The sequence below is a fragment of the Lonchura striata genome, chromosome 15 (assembly GCF_050655825.1).
Source record: "Lonchura striata isolate lonStrDom1 chromosome 15, ASM5065582v1, whole genome shotgun sequence".
Classification (NCBI taxonomy): Eukaryota; Metazoa; Chordata; class Aves; order Passeriformes; family Estrildidae; genus Lonchura; species Lonchura striata.
The window spans coordinates 13870871-13885558 of record NC_140717.1 but is presented as its reverse complement, the minus strand read 5'-3'; the positions used below and the strand labels follow the sequence as shown (position 1 = coordinate 13885558).

Below are 14688 nucleotides of genomic sequence, written 5' to 3'. Positions count from 1 at the left end.
TCATGGAGCACTGGAAGCATTGCTTTAGTAAAGGCAATAAGGAAGCAGCATTCCAAACCACAAAATGTTGGTAGTAGGCACAAAATGTGTTTTCTCATCCAAGACAGAACTTTACAAGTTCTGTCTTGGGGAAACAGGCCCCTAAAATCCCCCACTAAAGGCAGAAAACCTGACCTGTTGTCTATACCACAACAATTGATTGGAAGGGTGTGGTCAGGTGTAAAAATTTTACTTCTGTCTGTAAATTTTGTATTTAGAAGTTACATGGTTCTGGATGGAAGTCCAGAAAATCAGTTTTCTGAGTTTATTTTGTAAAATTTCTTTACTGTCCTGGATAACTAGCTGAATTTTTCTTTGATTTGTGGATCTTTTACAAAGTGACTAAGAAGTGTGGGATTTTCTTGTTGTTTAAGATACACAGAATTAGAAGCTAGTGGGACATGGTTATTTTTAATTTTCTCAAGCTGGTAGGCTCTGAGCTAATGGCACTGTTATTACAGCTAATTTTCTGACTATTTTCTGCACTTTAAGCCATGATATCTAGTATGCTTTTGTCATTTTCCACCAGTGGAAATGGTCATGAAAGTTACTCCTTGGGTACCTTTGTCACTGTGTACCCAGGCAGTAACCAGACACAAACATGTGGATCTAAGCATTGAGTGCACTTAAATTTTTTTATCCCTTATTTATACTAACGATGTTAGGCATTTACCTCAATCATTGTAAACATTGGTTATTGTATATCACTTATTTGGGTATAAAATACTTTCATGGAATAAAATATACTCAATTGTTGTGGATTATTTTTTATCTAGAGGCCTTAAATAGACTTACTAACTGAAACATGATCTGTTGTAACTTCAAAAGGCATTTGGGGTCACAGGTATGTGTTGTGCTATGTTTGTGGGGAGTGGAGGACACAATTACTTTGTACTTTTCTATATGCTTTTTAAACTTATTAGAAACCCTCCTCTGAAGCAAAGGCCTTGAAACCACCAGGAGTGTGATTTTCTAGCAGGAGGAATAAGAGGAGCTGAGTAGAGTCATTCTGCCTGCCTTACAGTGTTTTGGTGCTTGTCTTTTGGGTTTTTTCCCCATTAATTATTTTTCCTTTATTTTCCAAAATAATGGGGGTGAGAGGAGGCTACTGAGCAAAGCCACCTGCAGAGGGAAGCATACCTGAACAGCCTTGAGGGAGGGGTGAAGCAGACCACAACACGAAAGCCACGGTGTGGGTTTGACACTCAAAGGAATAAGTAACCCAGGATCGTGTTCTTACATTATTTTTTTTCTTCAATATCTGGTTATTAATTATGGCTGTCATCAAACATTTCCCGGGCCTCTGCTAAAACACCAGCTGGATCATGTAGTTCAATCTAAATAAAAAGAATACAAATCAGTTATGCAGTGTAATTGAAGAAGCTTAAGGTTTTATAGATCTTAATTTCTTGAGCACTATTGGAGAGTCTCCCACGTATCAGGACTTCAGCTCATATTGCAGCTTTTCAATTATTTAGAAACAACTACACTCCTCTAATTTTATTAGTGTGCTGAACATCATTTTATCTCCTTGAAATAGCTCTGTGTGAATGACTTTAATAAAACATACTCTTGGGCAAAAGTGGCTTTGATTTGCAGCTTGTTAGGCCTCACCTATAATTTCAATAACAGGGGTGATGGTGACAAAAGTTTATGAAAACCTGAATGCAGTTTTTCTCTTTTTATCTATTACTTCATATTCTGAGATCAACAAACAGAGATCAACCCATTTAAAGCAGAATAACAGCAGTGAAAGTTGATGCTTTTGTTTTTGCTTATAGAGCAGAAGAGAATTGGATCATCACTTGGTCTTCAGCAAGTTAAATAAACAGCCAGACTTGCACATCCTGCCTTAGTGTACCAGTAGTTCATCCCAGGCTGTTGGATTGTTGAGACTCTTCTCAGTGACCTTTGACAAACCACATATAGTAAATATTTTTAGCCACAGAAGTGCTGCTCCTTTCACTCTTTCTGCGAAATAGAGATTGTTTTTCTCTGATGGGTATTTGGGGTTTATTATTGTGCACTGCTGTGGGTGTGCTTGGTACTTACAGGATTAACTGGCTCAAAACTGTGCTTAAAGGGCCTTTGGCTATAGAAAACAGATTTGAAAAGACTGGGGCAATGAAGATGTAACAGCTGTGAGCTGTGGAAGGCTGCATGTGCCTGGTGTCACGTTGGACAGCCGTGTCCCAGAGGAAGGAGGGTGGCTTTACCTGCCACGGGGCCGTGCTATTCCCTGTGCTGCTGGAGCAGAGTGGTGAGCTGTGATTATCCAGGGTGGTTCTGCTGGCTCTTGCCAAAGGGGAGCTGCCCCAGCCCATCCTGCACAGACCATTTTGTTTCACAAATGAGGGTTCAAGCTGAGACTCTTAGGGCCAGCTCTCACTTGGAGTCACATCTGTTCACTGCTGATTCCCATTTCTTCTTCCTCCAAGGGAACAGAGCTTGGGACAGACTCCTGTCCACCAAAGTGATGTGCAAGGACCCAGTGGGTGCCAGGCTGATGGCCCAGTGTGTCTTTGTGTCTTAGCAAATCTTTGGGATGGGCCTGGCTCTTCCTCTGCTGTGTGTGTCAATCAAGGGAAAAGAGGAGCAGAGGATGTGGGCTCTAGGACACCATCTCCCCTCCCTTGGGCCCAGGTGGGAACCTGCACCCACCCCTCTGCCCCCGGGGCTGCTGGGCACAGTGGTGAGCCCCTGACTTGAGGGAGAGAGCTGCTGTTGGCCCTGCAGCTGCTCAGGTTCCTGCAGGATCTGCTCAGCCTCAGCAGCTGGGCTTGGTGAAATAATTTGTTCTTGACACAAATCCCACTATTGTCTGTGCCTCTATTGTCCCCATTTCCTTTGTGCTGCATCAGGTCTCTGAGCAGTTCTGGTGCATGAGAACTGCATTTTTTCAGATGTAAACAATTGGGAGGCTCCAGCAGAGGCTGCATGAGCTGTTAGTCCCTATGGGGCCATTTAGGATGCTGCTGGCCAGAAGACTCTGAGCACACACCCCATGGGGGAAATCTCTTGAGAAGTGAAATGCTACCTGGAGAGCTGACCTGAGCACTTGATGAATACAAACACCAAAATTTCCAAGCAATTACCTCTGGGAGCGGAAACTGAGTAGGGTCTGGAGCATTGTCTCTGCCAAAGTCAACCAGAACTCCACACTTTGGTATATCTGCTACCCAGATGCCTTCTAGCAGCTGTCCCTTATCTAGGTAAAAGTATTTCCCTGGGCCATGCTTCTTGCCATCTTTCCAACCTCCTTCGTACCGATTTCCATTTGCTGCAATGTAAATACACAAACAGACCTTGAAATTTGCACCATTGTGTTAAGGGGTTGCGCATGAAATCAATAAACAGAGCAAACCAGCAGAGGAGATCATGTGTTTGGCTCCTCTTAGTAATTTCAAGGTGGCCGTGGTACTCTGTGTCATTTTGATTTTGCAATGCTCCATTTGCTGTGCCACAGAGGGAGAAAATGCTGCAGAAGGAGCCCACACTTGCTCACTTGAAAGCAGGACTCTGCTCACCTGCTTTATTCTCACAGTGATACTAATTTTCTGCTGTCACAAGGAGCCAGTGTGCTCAAGGTAAGGGATTGGTCAACATAAAAAATTACAGGATACAAGTTTCAGATTTGTCACTGCAACAAATCACACAGGATCTCTGGCTTGAAGAGGTTTGCTTGTCTGGGCAAGGAACAGAGCACTGATTGCTGTCCAGTCAAAATAATCTTGATTTCAAAGAATACTTTTAGTTAAGTTTTTCCTCGATGAATTACGGGGTGAGAAGTGCCGCAAGAGTCTGAACAGTTCTGGCAGTCACTTACAGGCTGTTTTTTCAGCTGTACTGCTTCTCTTGGCATTTTTCTGCAAGTTGAAAGAGGCTTTTTTTGGGCTCTCTGCTGCTCTCCAGGAATCCACCCATCCATCACTAACAGGGAAAGCAGAGCCACAAGGGGAAGAGAGCAGCCTTTTCCATGGATGCTGGTTGAGAAAGGGTATCATACCCCTGGTGATGCTGGGGCTGGGATAGATCCAGACCACCCTGCTGTGACTAGGAGAGTGCTCTGCTCACTCCTTTTCCTACATACAGTGTTTCTAAGCCCAAACCCGTGGGGATTTCTGATCATATTAGTGGAAATACCTTTTAGTCTCAGCTGAACTCTGCCACTCTTCGTCACAAGAAGTGGCTGAAATACCAGGGCACCCCACACAGTGCTGCAGAGATAGCTGGAGCCTGCCAGGATACTGTAAGGGAAGAGGGGAAAACCAAAAAGGCTTCTGGGCAATGTGGCTGCTGGGCTGCTCAGGCAGGGTCTGGTTTACAGGCTGGAGCTGTGGTGATGCTTATCTGCAATTTTGATCTGGTTTTGTGCTTATCTGCAACACCAAGCTGCCTTGTCCACAGCTGGGAGCAGCTCAGCTTCTGCACTCCAGCCACCAACAAGTGAGAAAACACCAAAACCACAGTCCTGGCTGCAAGGAGGGGACAATGGACACCCTGACTGTGCTGTGGTGCCTGGCTGGTCCCATCTGCTCTCCTCCCAGAGCACCTGAGGCTGTGTTGCTCACAACCATGATCCCTGTGGATGTGAAGTGCTCTGGTACAAAGCTGTTGGGGAATAGATGTAGCAGAGGCAGCAGATCAGTGCAGTGCTCTCAGCCAAGCTCACCCTCACTGGGCATGCTGCCACTACAAGCAATTTAATCTTGAGCTGCAGCTCATCGTGACCTCCACTGAAGAACTCCTTTTCTTTCACATGGCAAAGCTGCCGGCACGTGGGCGCACTTCCAGCAGCTGAGCTGAATGCATTAAGCTTGTGGGTATGAAATAATTGCTCTGGCTAATTTTAACCAAAAGGAATCCAGCTAACAATCAGTTGCAAGCTAGGCTGGAGGCAACTGGGCTCTGAAATGGTGTATCAGCCACAGCTCAGCCTGCAGGGGCTGTTAGTTTATAACTAACAGGGCCTTTGACAGGAGCACAGCAGATCAGTGCAAGATTCCCCCTGGAAGCAGGTGCTGATTTCATCCAGATGAGCCATCGGTCCAAAGCGACTTTACAGTCAGCAGAGAGAGCACAGTCATGCATGTGGTGTGCAGAGAAGGTCAGGCTCATTCCTCCCAGCTGCTTTGCTTAGCTAATTACTAGCCTTGAGATCACTTTCAAGCAAAAAAAAAAAGATAGAATAGATGAATAATAATATAGAGATAATATTTATTCAGATGTTCTTGGAATGCCATGCCTGGTATTGCAGAGATTCTTGGGATTATTGGCTTTGGGGGAAAATGTGTTAAACTCCAAGGAAAATAAAGGGGGAAAAAATTAAATTTCTGTATTTATGCTGAGATTGGCCCTAACATTCCCAATCCATGATGTGCTTGGTGTTATTTATGGAAAAGGATTGTACTAATGAAACCTCCGTGTTCACAAGTCACTGTCAGAAGTAGACAGAGGGGATGGAGTGAACTCAAAAAGAAAACTATGTTGTTGTGTTTTGGTTTGTTTTGTTTTTTTTTTTTTTTTCTCCTGTGCTGGAAACGGAACTCTTCTTTGGTATTCAGAGCTAGAAAGCCTGTCTGGCAAAGTGCCTGTCTTGAAAAGAGAGATTTGCTCTTCTCTGACCCAACAGTATATTATCTCTAACCCGAACCAACCCAGTCATTTAAATGTAAATCACAGCAAAAGTAAGCTTTCATGCGTGTGGGCTTATGGGCTTGAGCAGCGCAGTGCCGGCCCTTGCTCAGCCTGTGCTGCCTCCCGCTCCAGGGCAGGAGGGGAGGGATGACACGGAGCGGCTGCAGTCCTGCTGCAAGGCTGCAAGCACAGAAATGTGGATGGCAGAGACACCGGAGAGCAGCACGACAGCAAAGAGCTTGCAGGGGGCAGGGTGAGGGTGGTCCGTACTTACGGAGCCGCAGCAGGCCCTGCCCGTTGGGCTGATCCGTCAGCCACTGTCCCTCGTAGGTGGAGCCGTCCTTGTAGTGCATCTTTCCCCAGCCGCTCCGCAAACCATTGCTCCACTCACCCTCGTAGAGCTCCCCGTTGGGGTAAAAGAACATCCCCCGGCCCTGGACAGCAGCACAGAGATGGCTGGTTAGGAGCTGCTCTATTGAAAGGGGTCAGCGTCCAATTTTGGGACATCACTTTGATAGAATATTGCTTTGTTTATTACTCTTACACATGACTGCTGGCAGCCCAGCTCCATGGCTGTTCTCGTGCTGAAGGAAATGAGATGTGGTAGTATGTGATTCTTTTTTTTGGCAAACAGTTTTATTCCCTTGACAAAACCTTGGGTTTATATCTCAGTGTGTTATTATTGGCAAGATTGCTGCTAAAATTTAGCTAAAAGCGGGCTTTACAAGTATATAAACCTGCCTGGGAATAGGCAGCATTAAAGGATGTGTCTCTCAACACGGGGATTTCATGTCTTTCAACCATGACAACGTTTCCAGCTCAGCATGTCCCAGGCTGGGCAGCTCCATCCCTTGTTTGTTTTACATGTATGTTTGTCATTAAGAAAAGTCCAGAGGTACCCCCTGTGCCAGGGAGTGATACTAATAAGAAATATTTCTATATCACTAACACATTTTCCCATAGGAATAAAGTGTTCTTTTTTCTCTGAACAAATAATAAAACCAGTTCTGGAAACAACTGATTTTTCTGAGTATTAATTTTATTAAACTGCATGGATATAAGGGAGAAACTTTTTTAAAGAAAACCCAACCCTAGTGATATTTGGATGTCATTATAAATCTTTCACCAAAGCTCAGTTATGGAAAATTTAACCTTAAAGAACAGGAAGGGAAACTCCCTCCAAGAGACAGGAGCCATGGAGCCACACGCCCATTAAAAGCATTGGTGGAGATGAGTTTAATTTAAGAGCAGACACAAAGACAAACACAAGGTTTCCATTGGCAGATCCAAAAACATTCCTACAAGGATTTTGCACATTACATTGCAGTCACTTCTACCAGATGACTTTCTCATTATGTTCCTTTTAGGAAAAACTGATTTATGTGACAGGCTTAATTTCCAAAAGAACTCAAGTTATCTGCCTATTATGCTGTAAAACTCCCAGAAGAAAGTGAATTTCTGTCAGTGCTTATAATACAGGTTCCTCTGACTTGTTCTAGCACAAGAGTAATGAAAGGGATGGGTGGGGAGGATTAAGAAACAGGATGTGAAACCTCCCATCATGCTTGGCCAAGCTGCAGGTGAGTCTGAGCAGTCCATCGCTCTGTGGCAGCTGGTGGGAGCTCAGGATTGTAGCCTGGTAACCAGCAGATGGGTGGGGATGACTCCCTCTCCAGGAAGGAGATGGCACTCCCATAAAAATCTTGGATTTTTAGTCTTGACCATTCAATTCAGCCTCAGTATTGCAAAAGTTAGTATTTTAAGTAATTTTCTTGAACATGTGCACCCAACTCTTTCCCTGTATTTTGGGTCCCACTGCCTCACTGCTGGCAGAAAATCTCACTTACACCTCTTTGGTCATTTTCCCACCAGCCTGTGTACACCCTCCTGTATTCCTTGGTCACTGGGTCAAGAATGCTGTATGAGCCATAACCATCCCGCTTCCCAAACTTCCAGTCACCGCTGTAAATAGCTCCTGTGCTTTTCCAAATCTGGGTGCCTTTACCTGTTTAACAAACAAGAGGAATGTCAGGGAGACCATCATAGTTAGGAGAAGGGTGCACAGGACAGCCCTTCCTGCTCCATCCCAGGCAGGGCAGCACTCCCTGCACAAAGTCAGGCTTGTGTCTGGGATTCAGCTTAGCTTCCCAAGTTGGAACCATCGTTAATCTTGATCAGGGGCTTCCTGTGTGGCCTCTGCTGAATGCACTGAAATCTTTCCAAACCTCAGTTTACTGCTTGTAAACAAATCTGTCCTGCTCTGGCTGCTCCTGGCTTGGACAGGGTCTCCTTCTCCTGCTCTGTCCCCTGTGGGCCCTGCCACATCTTGGGAATAAATTAAGATTCCTGGAACCAAGTCAGGAGCTGAGAGAGCTCCAGGGACTGTGCAGCCAGGGCACATCCCAATACAGGGAGCTGACTGCAGTTTGCTGTTATTTGGAAAGGATTTTTAAACATCTGTAATAGAGATACTTCAGGTAGTTGCCCGTGAGTGCATGCAAAAGCTCTTCAAGTTACCTATTAGAAATGTTTCTGCAATTTTGCATTACATATATCAAATATATGTGTGTGTGTGTGTGTGTATGTGAACATATAGTCCTACATGAATGAATGTTCTTCCAGGAGCATATAGAGCACATAGAACCACTAACCACTTCCTGCCCCTAGGAACATTTGTAAGCACATCTAAGTTGCTATTTTTTCTCAAAATTATCTATCTTACCATGTTTCAAGTTGTCCAGCCATTCTCCAGTATACTGATCCCCATTTACAGCATAAATTGTGTGTCTTAATCCGCTTTTCTGGGCTTTCCTGTCCCATTCATAAAAGAGAGGGTCTCTAACCCTTGGGTACTTTATAACGGGCATACTGTTGGTATCTGGAGAAGAAAACAAATTATTATCAGCAATAAATTAGAAAGTACTAAGGCAGGTACAGGCAGAACAGTATTTGTGAGCCATGCACAGAGATACAACAAACAGGAGGCAATTGAAGATACTGAAGTACAAACTAGCACTATGTGAAAATGGGCTCATAGCATAGCCCAGCCTGTTAGGAAATGTTAATGCAGTAATGCGGTTCAGGCTCCTTTGCTGCTAAAAATATCAGTCCTCCAGCTGCCTTGTTAAAAGGGGTTGAAACCACAACGTTTCCCTCTCCCAGGAGGCTGTGGACTTGCCCAGGGCAGGCCAGGTGCTTGCTAGGCCATTAAGCTGTCAAGGGGGTGATTTCTGAGGTGACTTCACAACTGGGTTTAAAGCAGGAACAACAGGCATGGAAAGCACAGTGGGGGTGACTCGGGCGTTGGAGGCCTGGAGGGAAAGGGTCAGTGTGGGGGAAGAGGAGGGAATAGGAGATATTTTGCCTCATAAATACAGAGGACAATGGTGGAGTGCAGCATAGTGGTGGTTTCTGAGCACTGCCAAGGGAACTGCTGTTGAGCACAGTGGGAATTCAGCGCAGACTCGGAGGTGAGAATGGTCTCCTATAAATCATAAATAAAAGCCAAAAGGTGGATGTAGAAACAAAAGCAAGTTTCTATGAATGCCGTTAACATCCAGAGCTCGGCTGGAGCCTGGCAGGGTGGGATGCTCTCTGATTTTGTCTCCTGGGCTCCCCCTTCTGTCCTGATCCGCTGGACTGAGCCATTTCGAATGATTTTGTGTGTCTCCCTTCTCGGCAGGGCAAAGCTCTGGTTCCTGCTGTGCTGCGGGTGCCAGGGCCTTGGGAGGAGAGGGGGAAAGAAAGGTGCTTTAGATCCTTGCTAGGAAATAAAAGCTAGACATTCTAACTAAGAAAATAGTGTTAGAGTTCAACCTTAGTTCTGTATTTTCCAGCTGTGGGAAATGGTCAACAGCTATTTGGAAAGATAGCATTGCTAAATAAAAGTACTTCTGTGTCCAGACAGAGTCTTGGTTAGAGAACACCGAGGACAGGATCTGTCCCTCGGTATGGTGGAGTCACAGCCCACCACAAAGGATGTTTTTCCAGCAATGCCAATAGAACTGCTGAGTTTCTCCCTCACTTTTGCATGCTGCAGTTCCTGGAGAAGGAGGTCTTGCCAATATTTGCCACGGGCTGGAATTTTTCAGGACACTGTGCCACTCTTTGGTGGCTTGAGCCTGTCCTGCCCTCGTTGGGGAACCAGAAAAGCTGAGCTACAACAATCTGTACCCACCCTGACACTGACCATAACCTCTGAGCAGCACAAGTCTGTTTAAAGAAGTCTCTTCACTATCCCTGCCAGATGGGAGCATTACTTTCCCGCCAACACATCCCACCACTTCTTTAAGTCAAAGCTTAGGATTTACAAACCCCAGGGAGAATTCCCAGCTGCGGGGGCAGCCCCATCTGCTCGCCGTGTCCTGCGAGGCACAGCCCGCGCAGAGTACCCGAGGTAATTGCGGGCTGCGGGGAGCCGCCTTTATTTGCTGAATACCCTTCTAAATTTACGTCAGCGATGCCAGGTTTGCGCAAGTGATAACGCAGTCGGCATTCGCCTCCCTGGATGTTTTTAGCCGCCCACTCCCAAGGCTCGGGGAGGCTGGCAGCGAGAGGCAGGCGGTGCAGAGTCGTTCCTGTTGCAGCTCTCGGTGCGGAGGGCGAGACGCTGCTGCTCCCGTGCGCCTCTGCCGCGGCGCTTGGGGATGAGGCTCGTAAAGACCCTCGCGTCCCCCTCCAGACGCTGTTCTGCGACTTTGGTCGGGTCTCTGGCAAAATGCAGCTTTAGTCTGCACGGCCCTACTGGAAGCCCTTTTTTTTTTTTTTTTTTTTTTTCCCTGGCTCTTTGCGGAACTTCAGAGCAATGCGGGGTACCTACTTTTTCACATCTTACATCTTAATGAAGAGCAAAGAGGGAAACACACGTGTCTGCAGACTGTCCTTGGCAGAACCCTGCCTGGCATCGCACCCCCGTGCACCCGAGGGTGCCCCGGCTGAGCTCAGCCCTTGCCGTGACCCAGCACCACGGCACTGCCTGCAGCGGGGTCCCTTTGCCAGCACCCACCAGCGGAGCGGAGTCACCCCCTGCCCTCCTGGCCCCCAGGGCGCTGCCTGCGGGCGGAATGCTCAGGGCGCCTGCTGCTGCTCCTCCCCAGCGGGAGCCGGGCAGGAGGGCAGCGGTGCCGACGGGGAAAGCCCAGAGCTCGGTTTGCAGAGCACCCCGGAGCGCGGCCGCCGCTCTCCCGCCGCCCCCGAGGCCGAGGGCCGAGCCGCGGACACCGACCTGTGCTGGCGGCGGCTCGGTGCTGCCTGCAGCGCCGGGGTCGCCACAGCAACGTGCCAAACTCCAGCGCTAAGGGCCACGGCAGCGGCCCCGGGCGGGCGGAGACGCGCTGGGACACGGCATCGCACGCTGGTCCCCACGCTGAGCACCGGGGATGGAGCCGGAGCCACCGGGCGCACACAGCGCTGCGCTGCTACGTGCCCTGAGGTCGGGATGTTCCAGCAGAATAGAAAGTGCTAATAAGCAGCGAGTGTTTCACCTCTGGTTGGTCTTTCATACGGCCAGCAGCAGAAGGCTGGAAATGAAAGCACTGACTACAGCACCGATGAGTAACAAATAAATCAGCCTTGCAAATGTCAGGAGAAACAGGAGAAAGCCCTTGAAAATGCACATCAGCGGTCTTAAAGGAGAAATCTGAATAAACCTGACACTAATTCCCTCATCCATTACATCTCTTCCACAGCCATGGTGAGCAGGGATTGCCACTCTGGCCTTATGGGTGTCTGTAATCATCTTCCCTAATGGGTAATTGACTGTGCACATTTCTAATATCACACCACAGCTCTTGTACGACTCCCATGAGCCAAATGCATTTGATTGTCATCCTTTCACCACATTTTTTGTGCACAACTCTGCAGGCTATAAGTTAGAAATGTTGAGGCAGGTGGGAAATCCTGTGATGAAACAAAGCAGCTGCCTCTGTAGAGATACAACTCAGTCTTTCCTGACTTGTATTCCTTTGCCATCTTTGATATCTGTGGCATTGAATGTGGCTTAAACGTTGTGTCCACGCTCAGACAGGACAGAGAATGGATTTATTCCGAGTGTGAATGTGACTAAAAGCAAATATTCCATTTCCCATGGTACCTGTAATGGCCATGGAACCAAAGGAGACAATGCCACTGCCTGGGAAATCAGGTGTAGGAAAATAAAGTGGAGGGAAGAAAGAGGTGCTCCACAACAATATGTGGAAATGATGGAAGGAGATCTGTACCAAGGGAAAATAAACACATGGAGTTTCTTGTGTTAGATTAGATGAACTGGGAAAATGGCAGCTGCTAGCAAGCATTTCTAGGGATGTAGGAGAGGCAGAACTTAAAGACTTATTTAAGCAGGAAAAAAAAAATTAAAAAAAAAAAAAAGAGAGAGAGAAAACCATGGGAGCTGACCAAGTTAGGAAATACTTATTCAAGAGAAAATGTCTCCTGTTATTAAAAATGAGATGAAGATATCCAGGAAGGATTTATTCACAGTCCCTCATGTTAATATATTCTGGTTTGGGGCAGAGCCTAAAAATTACTGAAGACAATCATTCCTGTGTTTCACCATGGTCAGTTGTAAGGGCTGGAGTGAGGACAGAGGTTTGGGGAGGAAATAAAGAAACCCATGAGGGAGAAGAAAAAATGCTTATTGCAGCCCAAAATCTACAGCCTGAAATTACAACCAGAAATAGCCCTCTCTGGAAAAGTATTAACTATTCTTATTATTTCAGACCCTACATAGCACTGCATTTAATTGAGAGATTGGCAATTAAAATAATGAGCTAATTCAGACCATTTTACTTGCCTATTTTTAAAGGGCAAGGGCTGCCTGAGGTTTTTGAACTGCAAGTCCAAACTATGTCACACCTAACCACAGCTTCTGCTAACCAGAACTTACATATTTGAAAAATAATATATATTTGAAAGCATAAAAAACTTTAAAAGAGTAAAAATATTTTAGCAACAGTTTAAAATTCACAAATTGGGATCAAAAATTGCCTCTGCAAAAAATCTCTGTATCTGGATATGACAGAGACTGCTGCCTCCATTTCTGGGTTGCTCATTTTAAATTCTTCTTCTCCTGGTCTCTGTGTGTTTATTTTACTTCTGTGGTCCCAGAGTGGGTTATCAGCACCCTCACAGACCCTCCTGGCCCCTCCAAGGAGGCTTCACAAAGACATTTATCTAGGAAGAGGCTGTGTGTGATTCCCATCTATGGTTTTCTTAGTTCAGATATAAACATCTGAATCATACTTAATTATTTTGTCACTTGATAATATCATTCTGTACCTTTTTGTATTACAAGGGTAGAGAGTGGGAAAATAGAAGCATATTCTTCTTACAAAAAAAAAGTCAAAATTAGACCAGCTTGAAGAGAAGGTGGTGATATTTGAAGTTTTATCAGAAAGTTCTTTCCACTCACTCAAATGAAATTTTACTTAGAAAATGTCATTCCATTTTGAGAGAAGGAACCCCCTTAGTAAGTAGGAAGTGGGGGAAATTTTTGTAAAGGGTGTTAGATATATCTAGAATATATAACTGAGTCAAAGAGTGAGATATAAACTCAAACTGACCCAGAAATGTCCTAACCAAACTCTCTTCCACTTCCAAGGGCAGTAGTTTCCAGGCACAACAGTGAGGCCACTATGAAGAGTAGGGTCAAAAACTCAAGCTATGATGTGCTAGGAAGAGAATTTGGGTTTTCCTTGACACAATTCTCCTTGCTCCAGCCTTGCCAGCCAAAATTTGGGCCCAGATACCCTTCTTGGCTGTTTTGTTTCTTTTTCTTGTTTCACTCTGACAGGCACTGACCACTGACACCAAGGAGCAGCAAAACCTTCGCCAGGCAGTGCCAGGGCTTCAGTTCTGCTGCTGCTTTAGTGGTCTGACAGTTGATTAAACCTTACATTTATTAAGACTGAAAGGAAGCTTTTCAATCTGTCCATGTAAATTATGCAGTAATTCAGCCCATTATTCTGCTAACACAGTTCACTGCAATGAACTCCACTTCCAGGCTGGACACACTGAAGAGCAAACCAAGCATTGGGAGTTTGTGCATGGAAACATGCCCAGAAACACCTTTCTACAGCACAGGCCTGTGACATCTGATGCACTTTTATTTTTATCACTTTTAAGGGTAGTATTGAAAAAAAAAAAAAATTAAATATAGCCCAAGGCCCTTAGTACTCTACATCTGAAACCAATAATTTTTGCAGTGAAAGGAGACAGCTGCTACAAGCTGAGTTTGCTTGGGGAATCACCGAAGTGAAATGTCCAAACCAACTGAAAACTGTCAGAATCAATAAATTAAATTTATTCTGGGAACTTCGTAGAATAAATAGAGAAAAAGCATTTAGGGAAACATATGTTGGAATTCTTTAAAGGTGAAGAGTGTGACGACAACAACATACTGTGGAAGTGGGATGCTCAGATGTGTGTTTTATTGCTGCTATATTCAAAAGAAAAGCCAGGGAAGAGGTGGGAGGGTCTTGGACTCCAACCAAGCCTGTGTGGGTGAGCTGAAGGAGCATCCCCACCACTGTGCTCTAAAGAATTGTCATTAGCAGGATTTAGAAGGGATTGAAGTGAAATGTTTGAGGTGTAAACTTCACCTGCTTGCCTCTAGTTTGTTTAAGAGGCAGCCTTGTGGGAAAGCATTTAAAATTCTTCCCTCCTTTTTGCTGAGAGCAGCTCTCTCAAGATAAAAACCATGTTGGTTTTACATCAAAACAACCTAAAGTTAAACCCCTGGGTTATCTGGAATGTTCAGGCACTTAGATAGTCATGCAAACTGAAAGGCTGAAGTCCTGGAAGCTGACACCAGATACCCTCTCCCCAAGAGTTCCTGTTGCTGCAGATTTACAGGTCTTGGTCTCTGCTTAACTACCTGCAACAAGGTAGAGGTTTAAAGGTAAAGTTATGGTGTTAATTCCTGAAGTCACCCAAAGCTGAGAATTATTTACTGACCATGGAGTGCTTTGCAAGACTCTTTATACCATTAGAGGCAGATAAATTTGGCCATACTTG

General features: G+C 45.5%; 1 protein-coding gene across 1 annotated transcript; it reads right to left on the bottom strand.

The window, feature by feature from the left end:
• Positions 1-1267: 1267 nt before the first annotated feature.
• MORN3 (MORN repeat containing 3) lies at positions 1268-11104 on the bottom strand. The gene is made up of 6 exons (XM_021532705.4): positions 10901-11104; positions 8399-8554; positions 7524-7681; positions 5951-6110; positions 3135-3319; positions 1268-1376 (listed from the first exon to the last, which is right to left on the bottom strand). Exons 2-6 carry the CDS (start codon positions 8541-8543, stop codon positions 1308-1310), a joined length of 717 nt encoding a protein of 238 aa, XP_021388380.2. The 5' UTR covers positions 8544-8554; positions 10901-11104; the 3' UTR covers positions 1268-1307.
• Positions 11105-14688: the final 3584 nt, after the last annotated feature.